Genomic DNA, 22,491 nt, shown 5'->3' with positions numbered 1-22,491 from the left:
TGCAAAAAAAACACGATTGTTTACAGCTTTGAAAATGGAGTTAAAAGGTTAGTTTTCCGTGAAGTTCAAAAAGTTACGTTTTTTAGGTCAAGTTGTTATTTAGGTCCAGTTGTTTATTCGGGAAAACTCTTAATTTTTTTTTACTTCAAATTGAATTCAAAAAATTTGATACTTGCTTGGTCTTCAAGACTAATTCTAGTTCATTTGCTGAAAGGAAGCTAATTACGCTCTCAATATAGATGAAATGGTGCGAAAAAACTTGAACAACTTCAAATCCGAAAGTGGAGTTTAGATTAATTTTTGTTTTTGTCGTATAAGAAAAATTCACCGTTCAATCCAGTCTCCTCTTTTTGGACAGTTTGATCTGCAAAAATGTCAATCGAAAATTTTCTATGTTTCTTTCAAAATGGTCTTTTTTTTAATTGGTTGATTTAATTCAAAAAAGTGTCAAGTGAAAGCGCATAGCATTTACCATGTTTTTCGGTTTCTTGCGTCATTTGACGCTTTTTCAATGAATTTTGCTTTGTTGCAATTTTTAGTAGTCGCAGTATTAGTCGCAAAATAAATCCTGATTTTTAAAATCAAACACTGAAAAATTTATTCAAGAATTGGAAGTTATTAGCTCCATCTTGGGAATAAAAATTTTCAAAACATCAAAAAAAAAATTCTACAAAAAACGGATGTATTTTTTTTGTTATTGTTTGTTGTGATCATTTTTCGACAACCGTCGTCCAATATGCCTATAACTCTCAGAAATGCCCAAATATAGGGTTTTGTCCATATCCTTCCATCACACCACACACAAAAAGAAACGAAAATATTTTTTGGTAGCTTCTGAAGAATATGGTCGGAACATGCTGTGCTACTTGCACAGTAATGGGCTATCCTTGCTAGTGGTGTAGTCATGGGAAGATTTTATTCATTCTTTGTGCATAAGATGCTTTTGGCTGCGCCTATTAGTCAGTTTTTTTGCTGTATTTAGAAGTTCGATTTTTTCAGAACAGGATTCTGAAGTTGCAATTTATTTGCGATCAAGTCGTTTTTGGAAATACGTTTATCTGTTTTTCTTAAATTCGCGTGCCGATAATTTTAGTTTTGATTCAAGAAGGTGAGTTTAAAAGAAACGCTGAATAATGTTACTCTAGGCTAATTTGCTTCAAAGCAAAATTTTGAAATTGCCATAACTGTTTTAATCCGAGTAAAAATTTCTTGTCTAATTGAGAGGCTCAGTCAATTTGTGCTATTTGCTAGAAATGAGAACAGCTGGTCACGGTTCATGTAGCGCAAAATATTCCGACAACAGCGATCATTGTAAATACTTGGATCAATAGTGGTGAAAAAAAATCATTTTAAATAATATCTACATTTTTAATTTTGCGTTTTCAAAAAGATCAAATCGGCAGACGCTAAAGTTGGATTAACGGTTAATAGCGGTTAATGTTGCTTTTGTGAGCGTATTGATTATCATTGTTTCAAATGGACCAGGATTTTTTAAAGAAGAGTCTTCGCTAGTTTTTTGGTCTGGATAGTCATAAACTCTATGCAATTATCCTCGACAATGAGGCAACTTTTTTGTTTTGGAATCCGAATCAAGACCAATGGTGATTTAATATAATAAGACACATGATCACTCACCAACTTTCTTTAGGATATTTGCAATCAGGCTGAGAAAGTCCCCCCTACACTAGTTCCTTCCAGTCATTTGTGACGTGGTCGGAACAAAAAATGTTTTGAGAGCTTAATTGGCAGTTAACTTACTGAAATTAATTGCAGATTATTTTCAGTGTTGGAATGTAATTTGGTGGTTTGTTAAAAATTAAACAAAATTTACGAACAGTAGTGATTCTATCAATCAAGTAACTTTCGGTTGTGCTCGGCAAAATTGTCTACACCGTAGCCATGTCTTCCACGCCTTCTACTGGCGGCGTCAACTCATTAGGTGCTCTCCCCCTCCCCAATGAGAGCCAAATGGGGGGAGTGAAAGTGCAGCAGAAGAGTCAGAAATACCCGGAGAGGGAGTTGAAAATCAGAATAGAGGACGACTTCTGCTACAACAACAACGTTCTCAATGCCCCCACGCAGATTCGATTAGGTGGGTACATGTGTTGTACTTGTACTCAACAAGGGCGTATGCACATTTATTATAAGACATCGCTTTGGGTACTTCTATAAAAGCATCGACCAAAAATCAAGCATCGGCTGTTCGAATTGCGAGCGTTAGCAAAATCTCGATCCCAGAAACAAGCTGGTTTCACAGTATTGACTGAGTATTCTCAGATTTTTAGAAACATCATCTGGTTAAAATGTTAGAGAAAGTTTGGACAATTATATGTTATTCTAGGCTTCATCAGGAAGGTGTATGCAATCCTGACTGCACAGCTGTGTGCCACTGTGTTCGTCTGCTCTATTTTCATGCTCAATGAGTCAGCGAAGACTTTCATTCAGTCCAAGTAAGATGTCAAATTAAATTTAGACTTGGGGTAAGATCAGCATTGGCATGTTTTGGGCAGGTAGCACCTAAATTTGTTAACTCAAAACAAATACTTCAGCTAGCAACTCAATCTGTTCAAGTGGTTCCTTCATCTGCTCGGCGTTAAATTTTTAAAATTGTTATGTGGCGTCGTTCATCCGGAGATTCGTAATCACTAGGAGCCAGAAAAGTGCGCTAAGTTTCTTTTTGAATTATGAGAACTATGCTTTGACTGAATAACAAAATTCAGTGAGCAGACTGTCTGAAATGTTTTTCAAACGGTCTTAAAGGCGAGGAAAACTTCAATCCATTTTAATTTAACCCTGATTTTGGTCCTAACTATAACAAACTAAACATTTATCGATATTTTGTGCATTTGTACACTAGCAAGCGTAGTGTCGTAATACGATTCCACTTATTCAGATTTTTTCAACCCAGCTCGCAAATAAAAGTGCGCATTGGTGGATTTTTACTTGCATTAGCATTGGCGGTTTAATAGTATCTGTTCTTTGCTTTATTGGTGTCTAGTCGTTGCCTATTGTCAAGCGACAGTCCATTGTCAGTAACCTTTAGTCGTTGCCTATTGTCAAGCGACAGTCTATTGTCAGTAACCTTATGTTCAAGTTGGCAATACAATTCCGGAACATAGCAAGAGTTTTTTTAAACTTTGTTTCAACCTTACCAAGGCTTTATTGGCGATTGGCTAGTTTTTGCCCATTTTCAAGCTGTCTACAGGTCGTTGACTTGATTTCGACACAGCAAAAGTTCTATTTTTAAGGTTTATGTAACCTTTTTTTTTCTTGTTTTACATTTTTCCATTTAGCTACTTTTTGCTTGTGTCTGCGAATTGCAGCTTCGCCCGTCTTTAATATTTAGTGTCCTTTGATTTTTAATACTGTCCTAATTTTGGTATACTGACTTCTCATGTCGCTTTTTTACACAAGCACGCTTGCGAGCATTTTGCTATATTACAGTCCATTGTTTTCCAATTCAACTTGCATACAATAGTAATCATTTTAGTAAACATTTTTGCTCCATTGTGTTCTTCGCTTTATCATTGGTTGGTCTGGGACAACAAGCCGAAGGGACTTCATGCCATATTTCAAACCTTTCAGGCGCTTGAAAACTCTTCGGCATTATCAATTTTGCGTGCATTTTTAAACATAATTAAATTAATCGTTAAAAATTTTGGGAATACACTAATGTGAAGTACAATAATCGAGTTTGATATCTGCTCACCCGCATCAGCCGGTTTTTCGAAATGAATAAATTATAATTTAAAAATGCTCTGAACTTCGTTTTATTTTTCAAAATTCTTAAATATCCATAAAAAGCTGTTAACTTAGGAAAAACGGAAAATATTGTCTAGAACGCGCATGACATAGAGTATCCTTTCCAGATAACTTTCAACACCACTGAATTTTTCGGCTTGAATATTTGGGCTAGTTGACTAGAATACTCGAGCTCTGTGGTACGATTCCCGTTAATTGTTCAAAAATTTTGTAACTTTATTTTGCATTTTTTGTCGTATTTAACTTTTTAATCCTACTTACTTGCGTTTGTGAAGTGCAGCTTTGCCTATGTGCTCAAACTTCTTATTTGATTTGTATCGAAAATGAAAGAAATTTGGTTTAGCTCGCCATGTGCTATAAATGAGACTTTTCTATGTTTGGTCATATTTAGGGGCACAACTGCAGTTCTCCGGAAAGAACTGAATGAATTATGGCACTCTATTGTGGTTAATTTTTCTGCATCTTGATGATGTTCTCTGAATATTTCAGCCAGTGGCTGGTGTTTGTGCTGGCCTTTGCTACTCTAGGAGTTTTGATTGGGATGCAGGTGAACAGGAACAAGTACCCCACAAACTTCATCCTCCTCGCCACATTCGTAAGTCATCACTCACACTCTCTTTCATCGAACCTAGGTCCGATTCAATCAAAGTACATCCAGTTTGTCTACGCAGAAAATTAAGTTATAATGAATCTTGTTTTAGACTTGCGAGTTCAAGTTTTTCGTAACCAAGAAGAAGACTTTTTTTCAAATAAACATCTTTTTTCATAAATTTGAAAGAAATTGAGCTTGCTTAATAATAATAATAATAATAATAATAATAATAATAATAATAATAATAATAATAATAATAATAATAATAATAATAATAATAATAATAATAATAATAATAATAATAACAAAGGATTTAGGAATATAATCCAAGGGTTCGCATAAAACCCAGTCATTGCATTGTCAATTTAATATAATGATAAAATGCCGCCCTAGGTGCCAAAAGTTTGGGATGGTAGCCACGACTGAGCTTTGTGTTTTCTCGCTAGGTATTCATCAGGTTTTTCAAATTCTTCGGCTTATTGGACTTTGCCGCAGTTCTTGTAGAATAAAATTTCGTCAATTTTTTCATGAGTTAGCCTATTTATTGTATTCAGTTGTCATCATTGTTTATATAACGATTAAACTTTGCTTTTTTTTGGCTTTCGTATTTTTGACCGAGGCTGTCGGATGGTTTTGTCCCCTTATATGATTTTTTCATTTTGTCCTAAATATCCTGATTGAAATGAAACAATAAATTAAGGTCGAAGTCTAAAGTGTGGTGTACTTCAAGGCGCAATTTTGTGGCCTCTTTTATTCATAAACTGCATCAATGACCTTTCCAAGGTTTGCAAGACCTGTGATATCTATCTTTTTGCGGATGATACCAACGTAACTGGATTAAATTGTCCTCTAAAAAATTTTAATCAGGATATCTGCGGAATAGAGAAATTGTTATTTATAAACAAATTATCGCTCAATATGGATAAGACTGTTCAATTGAATTTATCAAATAATATTGCTTCCTTTTCTGGTCTGTCTATGAGTAATGAATCTTTGAAGCATGCTTCGTCGTGTAAATATCTTGGTGTTTATGTAGGTTCTCAACTTTTTTTTGCGTCGTATTGATTTTGTGCGAACGAAGCTCAGAAAACATTTCTAAAATGCGTCATCATCTTCCTGAATCAGTTTTTTTCAGAATACTAGTGCTCGAATATCAAACCAGTTTTGCGATACGGAGTTCTCGTTTTTTTGTTGCACCAGCGATACATCGTTTTTGCCTCTTTTCATGATTTAAAAAAATTCATTTTGGTTTTTTTTAAAAGAAAATACGGAAGCATTCGGCTTATCTCGTGAAAAAAATACTTAATGTTGCTCAAGTTTGATCTGATATCTTTGTCATTACGCTCAGAAGATTTTTTGAATAGTTTGTAGCACTTTGACGAGCTAGTTTGAAACTTTGAAAATTTTATATCTCAAAAGCAAGATACAAAGAGCATCACTTACTCACAGGGGTTCTATTCAACTTCTGGTACCCGCAAAATTTGATAATTTTTTCTTCTGGGATGTCTAGAGCCTTGCTCATGAAATACGAGGCTTGTTTATCTCAAGTAATGAATATTGAATTAAATGTCTTTTTTGCGATTCAATTTACCGCAACTGATTAGATGTATAGAATCATAATATACTGATGTTATGCAAATCGTTTTGTCTCTTGAACTCATAGTTTTCCAGGCGCTTTATGCGACTAGAAATTCATTCTTGGGCTTGTTCACTTGTTACTGTCGCATAGGATCAGTTGGTACCTATTGAACATTTAGCCCCCAATCAATTCTATTGGTGTTATTGAGGCTCTAGGTGATGGGAAAGAGGCAGTAGAAGCATTAACCGCTAAGTGAGCAATTTAAAGTTTTGTTATTAAACAGGCAGTACGACTAGCCGAGTTTTCAGAATTTCAACACCTAAAACCGTGTTTTAGACATAATTTTGTCTGTGCTCTAATTATACCAATTGATAAACAAATAATGCCTCGTAGTTAATAGTCTGTGTAAGGCTCTGGCTGCACTGTCAGAAGAACGCTGCTTACTTTGAGCAGTTCTTCTCTTTCCTCGTTATAGCTTATGCTTATGTTACTATTTCATGCGCCTGTCATAATTTCATGTAGCAACTAGTAACCTCAAGTGGTTCATCAGTTACCCAGTCAGAGTTTAATTTTTTTAAATGTGCCGTTGGTGGTTATTTGAAGTATGTAATGTAATTTGTTACGATAGGATTTAAGTTCTTCTTCCTCTTCATCATTTGCTGAAAAAGGCAGATTGCGCTCTGGGAAAAAATTGCTGAAATGGTGCAGAAAAACATGGATGATTTTTTTGTTCCATAGAGATTCGATCTTAATCTGATAGTTTTTCTTTTACAAACTAAAGTATTGAATTTTTTCAAGAAGAAAACTGTTTTTTTTTTAGTTTTCTTGAGTTCAGTTATAGTTGCAACCTTTTGTTGGCCAAATTTTATAAGCTTTTTTTTCTATTATCCCAAAGAGTCAATCAAGCAAAAGTAACGAGTTCGTCTTGAAACTGATTTTGATCTGTCTGTTCTTGAAGTTTCTGTTCTCCAGTAATTTCGGTTCAAATTATTTCATTTCATCCTTAAGGCTTGATTTGTAGCGCAATTGATAATGTCCTTGTCTTCTTGGTGTTTTTTTTTGCATAAAAAACTTACTATTGAGTTTTGACGAGTGATCAAATTCTAAATGCGAATTTCGACATTTTTTTGAAAATGTTTGTCTTCTGCGGTTTTTAGAAATTTGAATTTTTTTCATGGAAATTTAATCAATTTTGTTTCAGAACGAAGCACTGTTTTTGGTTGGAATTTAATGGAGTGGATTTTGAATTAGTTTTCACATTTGTTTTTCCTCTATCTATATCTTCCCTGGAAAAAGCTCATTATAGTGAAAGAACGTTTAGTTTATGATAAAGGTACCATGGTCCAGGTAGGGCTATTTGAGGCAATGCTGCTCTCCACCCGCCACAGTGATATCCCGAAACAAAGTTCTCCACTACATCTTGTTTTGTGTCGAATCTTTGGATCGTTTGAATCACTCATTCTTCCGTGTCTTGATCGTCATTATGGGCGGCTTCACAAAACTTTTAATAACATCTCGGACTATTTTGCGCCATGACTTTTGCTGCCACCTGGAGGTCGTCGCCAAGCCTCTCCTTTTTCAAGTTCTAGGGCAGCATTCGGGATCTTCGAGGGTTCAAGTGAAGAACATGCCCCAGCCACTTCAGCCTTCTGAGTTGTGTATTCAAGGTTATGCTTTTTGCTTTCGGCCTTATGTCTGATGATGGTAGGTCGTATCGGATGTGGAAAATTTTTCGTAAGTACCTTCTTTCAAAGGCATCCATTCGTTTGATATCAGATTCTTTGATGGGCCACGTTACGGCTCCATTAAAAAAAGAACACTTCTGACGCAGGCCTTGTAGCTTTTGGATTTAAAGCTTTCGAGACTTTTCTTGATTTCGAATATGCTTTGGGTTGTTAAATTTTCCGGTTGCGTTTCCTATCCGGGTTTTGACCTCTTTTGGTGTTTCGCCCTTAGTTGAAGTCTACCTCCCAAATGAGTGAAGTTTTCTACTCTTTCTACTTAGTGGTTGTTGAGGGGAAACGCTTCCGGGTGTCACATCATATTCTCCGAGTTCTCTTTTACGTGCCTGGAGCTTTTTGTTATGATCTTCCTCTCGCGTGTGTAAGAGGTAAGTCTTGTCGGGAATTGGTAGCTGATGGTGTGCTTCCTCAATATGCTTTTTCATTTCAATTAGGTACTTTTTGTTGCACCAGACTGCGCATTCCTTGCACTGGACGAAAGTGTGCACTTTTTTCCCTTAGTGTGTTTAAGTGACACCCCTCAATCGCCACACTGAACACTCCATCTGGTATTCCACCATTTCCTTGGAAAATTCAATTGGATAAGCGCAAAACGAGCATAGAGCTACGGCTCCAAAATCGGTTGCTCCTGTCTGTTTCTCCTCTCTCGTTGCCTCTTGTCCCTCCATCTGGGACAGGAGCTGTCCCTCCATCTGTCTCGGTTCCATCTGTCTGTTGCTCCTGTCCCTCCATCTGGAGCAGGAGCGGTCCCTCCATCTGTCTTGGCTCCTCCTGTCCTCCGCATGGGCGTCTCGGTTCCTCCTGTCCCTCCATCCTGTCCTCCATCTGGGCTTCTTCGGTTCCTCCTGTCCCTCCATCTGGGATTATCGATTCCCCCTGTCTTTCTGGTTCCTCCTGTCTATCTGGTTCCTCCTGTCTGCCTGGTTTCTCCTGTTTGTCTGGTTCCTCCTGTCTGTATGGTTCCTCCTGTCTGTCTGGCTCCACCTGAGTGTGTCGATGTTCCTGAAAAAACAGAAGGACCTCTTTTTCTTACCGGGGAAAACTAACCTTGGATAAGGGAACCACAGAACAGTGTCTGCAGACAATAAGGATCTAAAAACAAATAAACTCATAAACAAAAACTACACAGTACAAATTTTCGCTAATTTTTGTTATCGGTTTCAATTTTAGTTGGTTCTAGCAAGCCCTCCTCCAATAATCAATTGGCTCGGAAAAAATACTAAGTCCTACTAAATTACTAAAAACACTAAAATACACAATACTAAATTCTCGACCTTTACAAGTCAATAAAAGAAAAGCTCCAGTTCATTGGAATAATTACTGTGCTCCAGAACTAAGTTTGAATTCGAAGTGAGTTTCTACAGAAAATCTGCCATCTTGAGGTGTGTGTAACTGAGCAATGGTGCAACATAAACAGACGAGGCCTGCAGTTTGCTCAGTTCCATTATCAGTGCCCGATAGAGGCTCACAAAAGTTGTGGTGTTGTGGGCAGGGTCCAAGGTAGATACTGCCGGGTGCACTTGAGCACAAAGCTTCATCGGATCCATTCTCGGTCCACCCATTGAACTCATACCAATTCCAGGTGATATATTACAATAGGTGGCAAGTACATCTTAAATAGCTGAATCACTTTTGGTTTTACTTCGAATAGTGCTTATTATTTATTTCGAAAGCCAATTTTTTGGCAAAAAAGTGTGATTTTTGAATACATTTTCATCTGCCAGAGTAATGTATTTTCAAAAACTATCTGAGCAGTATTCACAATTGATTGAAAAGGAAATGACTATAGTATGCATTATAGTTCTCAAATTCAGTACGAATTTTGAGGACTTTCCATGAACTCCAATTCATTACATCGTTGAAATCAATCCACTCATGCTGAACAACGCTGGGGGAGCAGAACTTGTTTTTGTCAACATTTGTTTCGAGTCCAACGTACGCTGTGTTTCGGCATCTCGATCAAGGAGTTTTGTGCGTCTTTGAATTATCCTCGAGCACTTAGATGTCTACTGCAAAATCCAGATCCGCAACAACCATGTCGTCTAGTGTGATTGCAAGATTTTCGCTTTCAAAGTCTCTGGAGATTGCTCAGTCGATGGTCAGTTTAAAGAGAAAGGGTGCCAATTCACCCTTTCCTGTCACCTTTGAGAATTATAATTTCTCTTGAAATGCTATTATAGACTTTTACTTGGCTTTAAGTTTCAGTGTACATAGACTTCGACAGATTTTTTAGACTCCGTCAGACCAAGGTTACGGCAAATTTCACGTAACTTCTGTCTACACTATCGAACGCTGCTTTGAAGTCATTGAATATAAGATTTGTGTTTCGTTTAAGTGTAAAGCCTTCTTGGTTTTCCTTGTATAACTCTTGTATGCTGGCTGTTATCGATTTTTCAGCATTGCTTTGAGAACTCTTAAAGCTATTACAGTTAAGGATATTCCTTTGTAGTTGCTACAAACCGCTTCATCGTTTTTTTTTTGTGTCTCGGTTTTATTTCAGCTGTTTTCCACTCATGGGATTTTTTTTCTATTCCCATATTTTATGGTTACTTTTTACAAAACTTCTTTGCCACCATCCTTCAGTAGTTATGGGGGGTAAGATGGTTAGTTTGTACAAAACTTCTTTGCCACCATCCTTCAGTAGTTATGGGGGTATGTCGAACGAACCCTGCAGCTTAATTTCGTTCAAGTTTTTTTAATGGCATTGGATACCTCGAAAGTAGTTGGTGGTTCAGATTTGAGAAATGCGAAGGGCTGCGCAATGGTTGAATGCATTTACATTGGGTCTAGAGCTGACCTTTCAGAAGAATTTTGAAATGCTTGGCCCATTCTTCTACACGCCCTTTTTTTGTCTGTTATAAACTCGCCATTTGAACCTTTCAGCGTTTCCGTCTGAGCTTTTTTTTTTGAATGCTAATTGCTTTACATTTAAATATACAAAGGTTTCCTGATTCATATACAAAGGTTTCATGTTCTTCGGCCAAGTTCTTGTAGTATGTGGTTTTGTCATTGCGGTCTTTTCGTTAATCTTCTTTGCGTATTTTCGCCTTTGTCCTTTCGTTTCTTGCTCTGGCAGGTTTTTCAATTACTTTTATTGTTTCACTGCTATTCAGTGGCTTGCTTTTTGATCAGTTGAAGCCAAGGGGGGTTTCAGCTGCCGTGTATCGTTATTTGACCTACGCTGCTTTGTCGATTTTAGCATTGAGCGATAACTTTCCTAATGCTAATTGGTATTGTTTGGTAGTTTCTGAATTTTTGAGGATAGCTGTTTTATTTCACCCTTTTCACTTGTTTTGTGTATGCTTTCAGTCTGAGGTGGATTACGGACAAAGCCTGATTATGGTATTACTGGATCGCCACCTTCGTCATATCATAATATGGGCTATTTGATTTCTACCATGGCGTCATTTAAGCGCCAGCTGTTGCAGGATTGTTTCTTTTTGTGGAGTGTATTGCAGCGTACAATATTGCTTAGGACTAAAATTTGCGAGATATTCACTATTTGCGTTTTTTGTTCAACATCCAAAACGGCCGATATGCTTCTCTTCGCCATCAAGCGGTTCGCCTACCTTGACATTTAGGGCTCTGTCTAAAATAAGTATATCCTTCTTGTAATTCAAGGAAGAGTTTATAGCTTGGAAGAAACTATATCTTTCTTGAGTTTCTTCCTTGCAATTCAAAAGCAGCCTATCGAAGTATTCTTTATCTGCATTTTTGTGGCACGCCCACTCCAAGTCTCACTGAGTTTCTTTTGTCCGGCTTCCTAGTTCTCGGTGAAAATTGTTTCAAAACATAATCCTTTTTTCGTTAGGCATCGATTATTCAAGACATGACGAGATGAGCTGGTAGTAGGGGTAAACTATCAAACATAAGTTACGAAATTTAAATAGGTTTTGAGTTTAAGATGAGTCCAACGTTTGTCCATTCATATTGTACTCGCGGTTGTTTTATGCTCGTTGCTTTTTGCTAAAAGCTTTGGTAATTTTGAAGATAGTTGCTGAGTAGCGATAATGTTGAAGGTTTTTATTCGAAAGTTGAAATGGTTTGGTTTTGTCCTACCATTACTTTAAATGTTTTTACCCCTACAATAAGCAAGGGTATTGCAATCGGGCAATAGACTTTTTTTGCCGCAAACAACTTTTTTCACAGAATGTTCATTGTAAACTGGACCCAAATAGTAGCAATTTACCACTTCGTAGTTTTTGTAGCGGCAGTTTTTCCAACTTTTAAAAGTTATTATTTCAAGTAATTTTTTCAACTTAATTTTCAGAATTTTTTTTTATTGACATGTCTCTTTCCACTGATTATATTGTAGCGCAATATGTAGCATAATGCGTTGTTCTTAAAAGCTAGTTCAATACTGGCTGTTGTGTTCTGCCATAACATTTGAAAGTTTTGGGTATTGTTTTTATTGGCGTTTTGTCAATTTTTTTTAGTCGGTGGCTTTGTGTATTGCAAGTGGTGCAAAGCTCACCTTCGCCTCTGTGTTGTATGTTTTGGTCAAAAGTTTCTTTAGCTTGCGATTAACTGCCCTGTTCTGTTATATTTTTGCTTTCAGTTTTCGGTGAAATCGGAAAAACAAAGAATATTGATGATTTTTTTTTTTTTCATTTTTCTTTGTTTCTCTTGCGATTATAAATTTTTACTTATACTTATTTCAACCGTCGGTCTCAAATGATTTTTTGGTGATGGATTTGCATGTAGTCCGTTATTAAAATATAGTTTCTAGGAGCTCGTATCTATTCAGATGACAGCTGAAAATAATTAAAAATGTGAAATAAAAAGCAAATTTGAAGGCTTTTTTTGAAAAACCTTTTTTTTGACAGCGAAAAAGATACAAAAATATTTAAGGTTGAGCTGACCACGAAATTGTTAATTTGCTTTTATTAAATAAAATTTAGGCAAATTTTCTCTTTGTGTTAGCTATAAATTTTTGCTGTCTAGAAGTTCGATAAGATGAAATGAGTCTTTTCTGAAATGTATAGGGTATTGTTTTTTTTTTTACTATATTGGTTAAATATTCTGATTTGAGTTAGTTTTTTGTGCCATGTAGACTTTAATGGAGAGTGTGATGTTGGGATCCCTGGTGACATTCTACGATAGTGGTCTGGTGCTGGAGGCATTTGCCATCACCCTCTCCCTCACTGTGATGCTCATGTGCTATGCCTCCCAGACTAAACACAACTACACCTCTTGTGGTGCAGCTCTCCTCGTCTCTCTCTGGCTTCTCATTCTAGCACCACTCTTCCAGGTCAGAACATATTCTATAAAGTGCCAATGCAATTTCCATATGAAATTATTCAGTATCATTTAACGTAGTGAAGACACACAGTTCGGGTATTTTTTTTTGTCAAGAAAAGGTTTTAAAAATTGCTCACACTCAAATTTTATTTTTCGCGGTTTGACTTTTGGTTTCTTTACCTTTGCGACAGCAAGGGTATTGCAATCGGGTACTAGACTTTTTCCCCCGCAAACAATTTTGTCCACAGATTTCAGCATGCATGCTGCACACATGAAATTAGGTCACTAAGACGATTTATTTCAAGTTGAATTCAAATTTATTTGCTGAATAACAGACAAACAACGCTCTCCAATTATCAAATTAAAAATGGAGGCAAACAAGTTTGATGACTTCAATTTTCAAAAAAAAAAAACATTTTAATTTTTACCCTTGCGATAAGCAAGGGTATTGAAATCGGGTATATATTTGTTTCGACTAAAAAATTTTTTCTGCCCAAATGATTTCGGCCTATACTTTATCGGCTTAGTGACCTATTTTCAAGTTGTTTCAATGGAAACATATTTTTTATGCTCACCTCTGGAGTGCACAAAATGCTAAACATCTTAATAGAAATTATAGTTAACATTTTTTATGACAACAAATCGCTTTTTTGTTTGTTTTTCCCTCTTTTTCGGCTTGATAGATTTCGGCCTATATTTGTCGGCTTATCGGCCACATTTTGCGTCCTTTGACGAGCAAAAAAGTGTGTGTGTGTGTGTGTGTGTGTGTGTGTGTGCGTGCGTGTGTGTGTGTGTGTGTGTGCGTGTGTGTGTGTGCGTGCGTGTGTATTTGTTTTGAGGGCGAGGGCGGCTTAATAATTTTTTAGTCATATTTTTTTTCTATATTTTTTGGGGTTTCATAGGTTTTGGACTATATTATATCGGCTTAGTTGTCTCATAATGTTTCATTTGACGAGCAAATAATGTTTTTTGAGGGCGAGTGGGACTTTTCATAAGTCTTAAATTTTCTTGATTATTGTTTTGGCTTAAAAGGTTTCTGCCAAGGTATTTGTTACAGCTTGGTAATTCATCTTCCGATGCTAATTTTACATTCTATTGTCCCGGCTGGTTTCTGCTTCAAAACTAGTCTTTTAATTATGGTAGATCTAGTTTTTTCGCCATTCTCTATTTTTTCTTTAGTTTTATCGCAAGTGGTGAGAAGCTCAGCTTCGCCTCTGTGTTTCAAGTTGAATTCAAATTTATTTGCTGAATAACAGACAAATTACGCTCTCCAATTACGAAATTACAAATGGAAACAAACAAATTTGATGACTTCTATTTAAAAAAAAAGCTTTTTAATTTTCACCTTTGCGATAAGCAAGGGTATTGAAATCGGGTATATATTTGTTTCGATTTGAAATTTTATTCAGCCCAAATGATTTTGGCTTATATTTTATTGGCTTAGTGACCTAAATACAAGTTGTTTCAATGAAAATATAAGTTTTATGCTCACCTCTGGATTGCACAAAATGCAAATTATCTTAATAGAAATTATAGCTGAAATTTTTCATGACAACAAATCGCCTTTTTTGTTTGTTTTTCCCTCTTTTTGGTTTGATAGATTTCGGCCTATATTTGTCGGCTTATCGGCCACATTTTGCGTCCTTTGACGAGCAAAAAAGTGTGTGTGTGTTGTATGTATGTGTGTGTGTGTGTGTGTTTGTGTGTGTGTGTGTGTGCGCGCGTGTGTTTCTTTTGAGGGCGAGGGTAGCTTAATAACTTCCTGTTAGTCACAATTTTTTTTCCGATGTTTTTTGGGCTTTGTTATATCGGCTTAGTTGTCTCAAAACGTTTCATTTGACGAGCAATTAATGTTTTTTTTGAGGGCGAGATGGACTTTTCATAAGTCTTAAATCTTGTTGATTATATTATCGGCTTAAAAGGTTCCTGCCAAGGTTTTTGTTACCGCTTGGTAATTCATCTTCCGATGCTAATTTCTTATTCATTGTCTCGGCTTGTTTTGTTTCAAAACTAGCCTTTTTAGTTATGGTGGATCTAGTTTTTTCGATTTTTAATCTGTTTTATTGCAAGTGGTGCGAAGGCCAGCTTCGCCACTGTGTTTCAAGTTGAATTTAAATTTGTTTGCTGAATAACAGACAAATAACGCTCTCCAATTACGAAATTACAAATGGAGGCAAACATTTTGATAAGTTCTTTTTTCAAAAAAAGCAATTTAATTGTTATCCTTGCGATAAGCACGGATATTGAAATTAGGTAATGGACTTCTTTCAGCGTAAATAACTTTGTTCACAGGATCTGCTCCTATTTCATGGTCTCCATTTCCAATCTCGCCAAGTTGCACGTCAGCACGTTGCCATATTAACAGTAAGCTTAGAGCTACTGGAGCGATATTGTGTCTACAGTTGACACAATCTTCAAAAAATTATTGATTTTTTCGGCTTTATTAATTTGGTCCAAATTTTTGTCGGATACTTGCCGGCTGTTTATTTCTTATAATTTTGTTAGATCCTTTAATCATTCTCTTTTTTCATTTTCAAGAGGGTAATTATAGTTTTGTGGTTTTCTGGTTGCTTATATAAAACAATTTTTTCTGTTAGAAGATAGAAAAGTCGAAAAATTTGCATTCCTTCATTTTTAAGCGTGATGAACGTGGCGAAGACTTTTATGTCTTGCTGATTTTTTTTTTTTCAGGAAAAAGTCTTAAAATTTTGATGCACTTAGGTTTAATGCACTTTTTGAGTTCAATTGAAATTAATCTGCAGAAATTGACGTAAATAGGACTCGTGGCGCGAAAAAAACGTGAACGATTTCTAGCTTCGAAAGTGGAATTTATTTTTAAGATTTCCCAGCGGAAAGCAAACTTTACCTTCCAGTTTTCTCAAGTTGGGTTCATGTTATCAAAAAAGTGCAAATCAAATTATTCTAGAACTTCAAAGAGTTTAAGGGCTTCTGTTTTTTTCTTTGAAGTTCGAAATTCAAGATTTTTTTCAAGAAAGAATGTTTTTTTTTTAAATGTTTACTAGCGCGTTCATTACTCTTTTCCAATCTTCGATTGGCTATGTTTTCGAATGAATGGCTTGGGGTTGTACTTCTATCTTCAAGTGTCTGGAATCCATCTGTTATATAGTTTTTGTGGTTTCAGGGTTGAGCCATGTTATGTGAAATCGATGCTGGGGGTAAAGTTGTTGGGGTAATGTTCGTGTTTAATTGTCGAAAAACCTTTCGAAAAAATTTCATACATTTTCGGAAAATGTTTTCTTTTGCTTTTTTCTTTTGACTTTTTTGTCATTGAAGGAATGTGGCGAGTGTTGTACGACATTCATGATTGTGATTTTTTCCTGACTGAAATTATTGGAAAATTGAATTTTAGTGTTCCTTTCTGTATTTAATTTAAGGGCGTCTTTTTCGTTTTACTTTTTCTTTGAGATCCATTGCAAACCATTTTCATATTTGATATAAATGGATTATTTTATAGGCTTTTAGAGTTTTTATTTTTTAGCTTTTCAAGTTCTTTGTTCAAGTTCTGTTTTGTGGCGATTGTTTGAAAATGTTGCATTCATTTGTTTTGTAATTTTTTGTCCATTTTTGCTTTCAGTATGGTTGCAGTTTATAGCAAATACGGGAAAGGGTTTTTTATCACCAATTGTTCATGTAGGATGCGCAGGTTGGTTACTTGCAAAATTTTAAGCAATGTTTTTGAGATGATTCAGGAACTTTTTTGCCCAAAATTTTATTTCTCATCCTTTCCGAAATAACTGGTAGGTCCTCATCAGAAAGAAAAGAATGGAGTTCGTGTAGCCCGAGGTCTTTTTCTGTGTTATGTGGTTTTTCACACCAGCGAGCTTGGAAGCGTTAGTGTAATAGTACGAACCTTCTTTTTTCTAATCTAACTCACAGGTGAAAGTTTTCATTGAAAGTGTTCACTTATATGGAAGTTTCACTGTAGCATTGGAAATTGCATAACATCTGTTGTCTGCTTTATTTGTGGCTAGTGATCTTTAATTAATCGTCCCTGGCTGAGAAGTTAGTGCGTGAGACTCAATGTCTAGGTCGTAGGCTCGAATCCGAGACGTAGCTGAATTTTACTAAGTCGAGGCTAATTTCTACTTTTTCTTTTGGAACTTTATAGAGCTGCTTTTTTTTCGTATTCTCGCTAGTGTTTGCGAAGCGCAGCTCCGCCGCTGTGTATAACATGATTTTTTTTGCCTACAACAGTTCATCCAAGTTTTACCCTTTTCGTTTGAGACACATTATTTTTTAATTTTTGGCATTTCCTTTGTGTCGCAAGTGGCGCTGAGCTCAGCTTCGCCTCTTGTTAAATTTTTCAACGGGTGAATTATAGAGGGGAATTAGCTACGTGCCATATGGTATCAAAATCTTTGAAGTGATCCAAAAATTGACTTGAAATTAGGTAATGGACTTCTTTCAGCGTAAATAACTTTGTTCACAGGATCTGCTCCTATTTCATGGTCTCCATTTCCAATCTCGCCAAGTTGCACGTCAGCACGTTGCCATATTAACAGTTGGCTTAGAGCTACTGGAGCGATATTGTGTCTACAGTTGACACAATCTTCAAAAAATTATTGATTTTTTCGGCTTTATTAATTTGGTCCAAATTTTTGTCGGATACTTGCCGGCTGTTTATTTCTTATAATTTTGTTAGATCCTTTAATCATTCTCTTTTTTCATTTTCAAGAGGGTAATTATAGTTTTGTGGTTTTCTGGTTGCTTATATAAAACAATTTTTTCTGTTAGAAGATAGAAAAGTCGAAAAATTTGCATTCCTTCATTTTTAAGCGTGATGAACGTGGCGAAGACTTTTATGTCTTGCTGATTTTTTTTTTTTCAGGAAAAAGTCTTAAAATTTTGATGCACTTAGGTTTAATGCACTTTTTTGAGTTCAATTGAAATTAATCTGCAGAAATTGACGTAAATAGGACTCTCCAAATACGTTTGTGGAAATGGCGCGAAAAAAACGTGAACGATTTCTAGCTTCGAAAGTGGAATTTATTTTTAAGATTTCCCAGCGGAAAGCAAACTTTACCTTCCAGTTTTCTCAAGTTGGGTTCATGTTATCAAAAAAGTGCAAATCAAATTATTCTAGAACTTCAAAGAGTTTAAGGGCTTCTGTTTTTTTCTTTGAAGTTCGAAATTCAAGATTTTTTTCAAGAAAGAATGTTTTTTTTTAAATGTTTACTAGCGCGTTCATTACTCTTTTCCAATCTTCGATTGGCTATGTTTTCGAATGAATGGCTTGGGGTTGTACTTCTATCTTCAAGTGTCTGGAATCCATCTGTTATATAGTTTTTGTGGTTTCTGGGTTGAGCCATGTTATGTGAAATCGATGCTGGGGGTAAAGTTGTTGGGGTAATGTTCGTGTTTAATTGTCGAAAAACCTTTCGAAAAAATTTCATACATTTTCGGAAAATGTTTTCTTTTGCTTTTTTCTTTTGACTTTTTTGTCATTGAAGGAATGTGGCGAGTGTTGTACGACATTCATGATTGTGATTTTTTCCTGACTGAAATTATTGGAAAATTGAATTTTAGTGTTCCTTTCTGTATTTAATTTAAGGGCGTCTTTTTCGTTTTACTTTTTCTTTGAGATCCATTGCAAACCATTTTCATATTTGATATAAATGGATTATTTTATAGGCTTTTAGAGTTTTTATTTTTTAGCTTTTCAAGTTCTTTGTTCAAGTTCTGTTTTGTGGCGATTGTTTGAAAATGTTGCATTCATTTGTTTTGTAATTTTTTGTCCATTTTTGCTTTCAGTATGGTTGCAGTTTATAGCAAATACGGGAAAGGGTTTTTTATCACCAATTGTTCATGTAGGATGCGCAGGTTGGTTACTTGCAAAATTTTAAGCAATGTTTTTGAGATGATTCAGGAACTTTTTTGCCCAAAATTTTATTTCTCATCCTTTCCGAAATAACTGGTAGGTCTTCATCAGAAAGAAAAGAATGGAGTTCGTGTAGCCCGAGGTCTTTTTCTGTGTTAGGTGGTTTTTCACACCAGCGAGCTTGGAAGCGTTAGTGTAATAGTACGAACCTTCTTTTTTCTAATCTAACTCACAGGTGAAAGTTTTCATTGAAAGTGTTCACTTATATGGAAGTTTCACTGTAGCATTGGAAATTGCATAACATCTGTTGTCTGCTTTATTTGTGGCTAGTGATCTTTAATTAATCGTCCCTGGCTGAGAAGTTAGTGCGTGAGACTCAATGTCTAGGTCGTAGGCTCGAATCCGAGACGTAGCTGAATTTTACTAAGTCGAGGCTAATTTCTACTTTTTCTTTTGGAACTTTATAGAGCTGCTTTTTTTTCGTATTCTCGCTAGTGTTTGCGAAGCGCAGCTCCGCCGCTGTGTATAACATGATTTTTTTTGATTTTTTTTGCCTACAACAAACAGTTCATCCAAGTTTTACCCTTTTCGTTTGAGACACATTATTTTTTAATTTTTGGCATTTCCTTTGTGTCGCAAGTGGCGCTGAGCTCAGCTTCGCCTCTTGTTAAATTTTTCAACGGGCGAATTATAGAGGGGAATTAGCTACGTGCCATATGGTATCAAAATCTTTGAAGTGATCCAAAAATTGACTTCATCGTGTCGTTTCAGCTCTACTTCCAGTCCGACTCTTTTGAGTTGATGGTGAGTGTGGGCGGTGCAGGTGTGTTTTGTCTCTTCATCATTGTTGACACTCAACTCATTATGGCCAAAGTGTCCCCTGAGGAGTACATTGTGGCCTCGATTGAACTCTACCTGGACATCATCAATCTCTTCATCTACATCCTGCGCATACTCAAGGCCACCAGAAGAGACTGAACAACGGAACTGAACGAAAATGAACAAAGACTGAACAAACAACAATTCACTCACTACTCAACAATTCACCCTTTACTCAAAATAGTTAATTTCAAATCGATAAGCGGGTTCTAGCTGGAAGGATCTATCGATTTTAGCTGATCAAAATTTTGAAGACTATAAAAATTATATATATTTTTCGAAAATGTATATCCATTTCAAAAATGTAAACGTATTGAAAAAATGGTAAATCAACAGGCCAATCCATTCAAAGAGTGCATAGACAACGAGCATAATTTTTTATTATTGAAGCAAATGATCAAGAATCTCAATGCTTTAACTTGAATGAAAAATATAATATGAAGAAAACAACCTTAGTAATATTACATTTCTGATATACATCACTGATATATTTCTGCTTCCTTTGTTTTGGTTGTAAATTACACGAATACTTTATACAACTGGAAGACAGAACCGCGATAGAATGATAGCATTTTTCTAATTAAGCACGAAGTGTAGAATGATATATGCGATGAGTTTCTGAAAATATTGATTGAAGCGACAAAATCTTAAAGAGGTATGAATTCGCGGTAGTCGAAGTTGGATCAATACCAAGACGCGGGAAGTGATTACCCTTAGTGATGCTCTTTCTTATGATTTGTAGTCTAATAGGTTCGGATCTAAGGTTGATAGTGTTATGCAGTTTTTGCTTGGCACTCTCAACCAGTAGATGGGATTTTTTTGTCGCTTCTGTGGCTTAAATGTAAATATGTTAGATTAAAATCTTTAATGAACCAATTTTTCGATGTCAAAGGGAAATAAAATTAATTCTTTCAGTGGAAGTTTTCTCGAATTTTTTTTAAGGGAGGCGAAACGGTAATGGTAGTTTATAGATTTGTTACTGTTCTACTCAAGAAAAAAGTTTCAGACAGGAGAAAGTCATATGTAGGAAGTATCCATTTTGCTTTCGGTCTATTATTGTGACTTCCCCTTAGCTCTGGCTCAGTCTCTGTCTACAAAAAACAGTCCAATACAAATCAGTCCATTAAATAATCACATTGATTGAAATGACAATTCTATCAAAAGCTGATAAAGATTTTCTCGGATTTTGTTCTGGTAGCAATCTTGTTAGCTAGTAAAGAAATGTTTTTCTGTAAACTAATCTGGATGATGATAGGTAATAGTACGTAGATAGCAGCATCGCCAATTCATTATCAGCTATCAATACATTTAAAAAAATTTCAACTTTTTTTGATGGCAAGAATAGAGGGGAGTTGTTTTCGAATTGCGAGTATTAGCAAAATCTCGATCCCATAAACAAGGTTTGTTTCATGGTATTGGCTGAGTATTCTTAACCTTCCGATAAGCAAGGCTATTGCAATCGGGTATTAAACTTTTTTCACGTAAAAAAACTTTGTTCACAGGACTCACTTGACTCATTTCCTGGAAGCCTCTGTTAGCAATAAATTGATTGCAACTGACATATTTTGTTGATGTTAGTATTTAAAACAGCTGTTCTATTCGAAAGTTGCTTTTGACGTTGATCACCAACTCGATTTGTTGAAATTTCATGTTTTCCCTTAATATGTTTTTGATATGTTTTTTTTTCGGATTAGGTCATTTTCTGCTTAGGCCTTAATATTATATAGGCTTATTGCCCGCCTCATGTTGCATTGTTCGACGAGCGAAAATTTTTTTTGTGTGCGTGTGTTAACACTTGCTTGCGAAGCGAGTGTATTAGTACGAACCTTCTTTTTTCCACCCTAAGTCGGAAATATTGGTACCACTTAACAGCTTTTTTATAGCAAGTGCCTTGACATCCGAATAGTAATAAGTTAACACAATTGATGCATTTTTAATTCATCGAATGAGCCGAAAAAAGTGATTTGTTTCAAACAACATAACAATAATGAAAACTCGATTCCAGAAATTTTCTAACTCAATATATCTAGCATTTTTTTTGAAATGCATAATTTATACATAATGTGGCTTTATGCTTTGCGATTTTTCACACACAAAGTTAGTGTGGATGCATTCAGTTTGTTATATTCGAAACTATTTATTGCAAAATTGAGTATTTGTATTTGGTGCCACTTTTGCTGATTGCATTGGAAATTTATTAGCATATGAGGCTGTTTTATTTGTGAGTAGTGTTTGTCGGTTGTTAAGTTGCGTGGCTGAGTGGATATTGTGTGAGATTCAAAATTTCTTGATAACAGTAGGTTGCTAATTCGAGGCTTATTTCTACTTCTTTCACTTGATGTAGCTGCTTTTTTGGTCGTGATCTCGCAAGTGTTTGCGAAGCGCAGCTTCGCCTCCGTGTTTGATGATGAGTAGTCAATAGTTTTTTGTAGTTTGGAAGTCTTTGAATACTTATTCTTTCGGTATTTTTTGGTTTAATTTTTTTCTTTCGGCTTGATAGGTTTCGGTCTATATTATATCGGCTTAGTGACCTCATATTGCGTCGATTGACGAGCGAAAAAAGTCATTTGGAAAAGTTTTTTGGCTTAAAGGGTTTCTTACGATGTTTTTGGCTTTGTTACAGCTTGGTAAGTTTTATCCAATGTTAATATCACATTGTTTTGTCTGGGCATGTTTTTGTCAAAACAATCTTCATTCATGTTGATAGATAAGTTTTTTTGACATTTTTGGTGAGTTTTTTTGACTAAGCGGCCTTGTTGTTTTGTGTCGCAAGTGGTGCGAAGCTCGCTTCGCCTCTGTAAAAGTTTGAGTCCGATTTTTTAGCCACAAATTTATTTCATTTTTAATAAACTCTTAA

General features: G+C 35.7%; 3 protein-coding genes across 3 annotated transcripts in view; 2 read left to right on the top strand and 1 right to left on the bottom strand.

Moving 5' to 3' along the window:
• LOC134845134 (26S proteasome non-ATPase regulatory subunit 1-like) overlaps positions 1–22,491 on the top strand; it is a 428,069-nt gene that overhangs the window by 82,964 nt on the left and 322,614 nt on the right. The window lies entirely within an intron of this gene.
• The window catches only part of LOC134843767 (uncharacterized), a 207,772-nt gene that overhangs the window by 75,762 nt on the left and 109,519 nt on the right, over positions 1–22,491 (bottom strand). The gene's annotated exons all lie outside the window — the stretch shown is intronic.
• Positions 1,778–20,554, top strand: LOC134844410 (protein lifeguard 4-like). The gene is made up of 5 exons (XM_063861072.1): positions 1,778–2,092; positions 2,342–2,450; positions 4,252–4,357; positions 12,729–12,926; positions 19,527–20,554. Exons 1-5 carry the CDS (start codon positions 1,900–1,902, stop codon positions 19,731–19,733), a joined length of 813 nt encoding a protein of 270 aa, XP_063717142.1. The 5' UTR covers positions 1,778–1,899; the 3' UTR covers positions 19,734–20,554.

The sequence above is a fragment of the Symsagittifera roscoffensis genome, chromosome 4 (genome assembly GCF_963678635.1).
Source record: "Symsagittifera roscoffensis chromosome 4, txSymRosc1.1, whole genome shotgun sequence".
NCBI classification, from domain to species: domain Eukaryota; kingdom Metazoa; phylum Xenacoelomorpha; order Acoela; family Convolutidae; genus Symsagittifera; species Symsagittifera roscoffensis.
The sequence above is the reverse complement of the archived record's forward strand: the minus strand, read 5'-3'. Positions and strand labels throughout refer to the sequence as shown.

Bases quoted from the DNA above. Each gene is read 5' to 3' on its own strand.
- LOC134844410 (XM_063861072.1), top strand. From the start codon at position 1,900: ATGTCTTCCACGCCTTCTACTGGCGGCGTCAACTCATTAGGTGCTCTC. The intron at 2,093-2,341 runs GTGGGTACATGT...ATGTTATTCTAG, and splicing joins CCCCACGCAGATTCGATTAG to GCTTCATCAGGAAGGTGTAT. The intron at 12,927-19,526 runs GTCAGAACATAT...GTGTCGTTTCAG, and splicing joins TTCTAGCACCACTCTTCCAG to CTCTACTTCCAGTCCGACTC.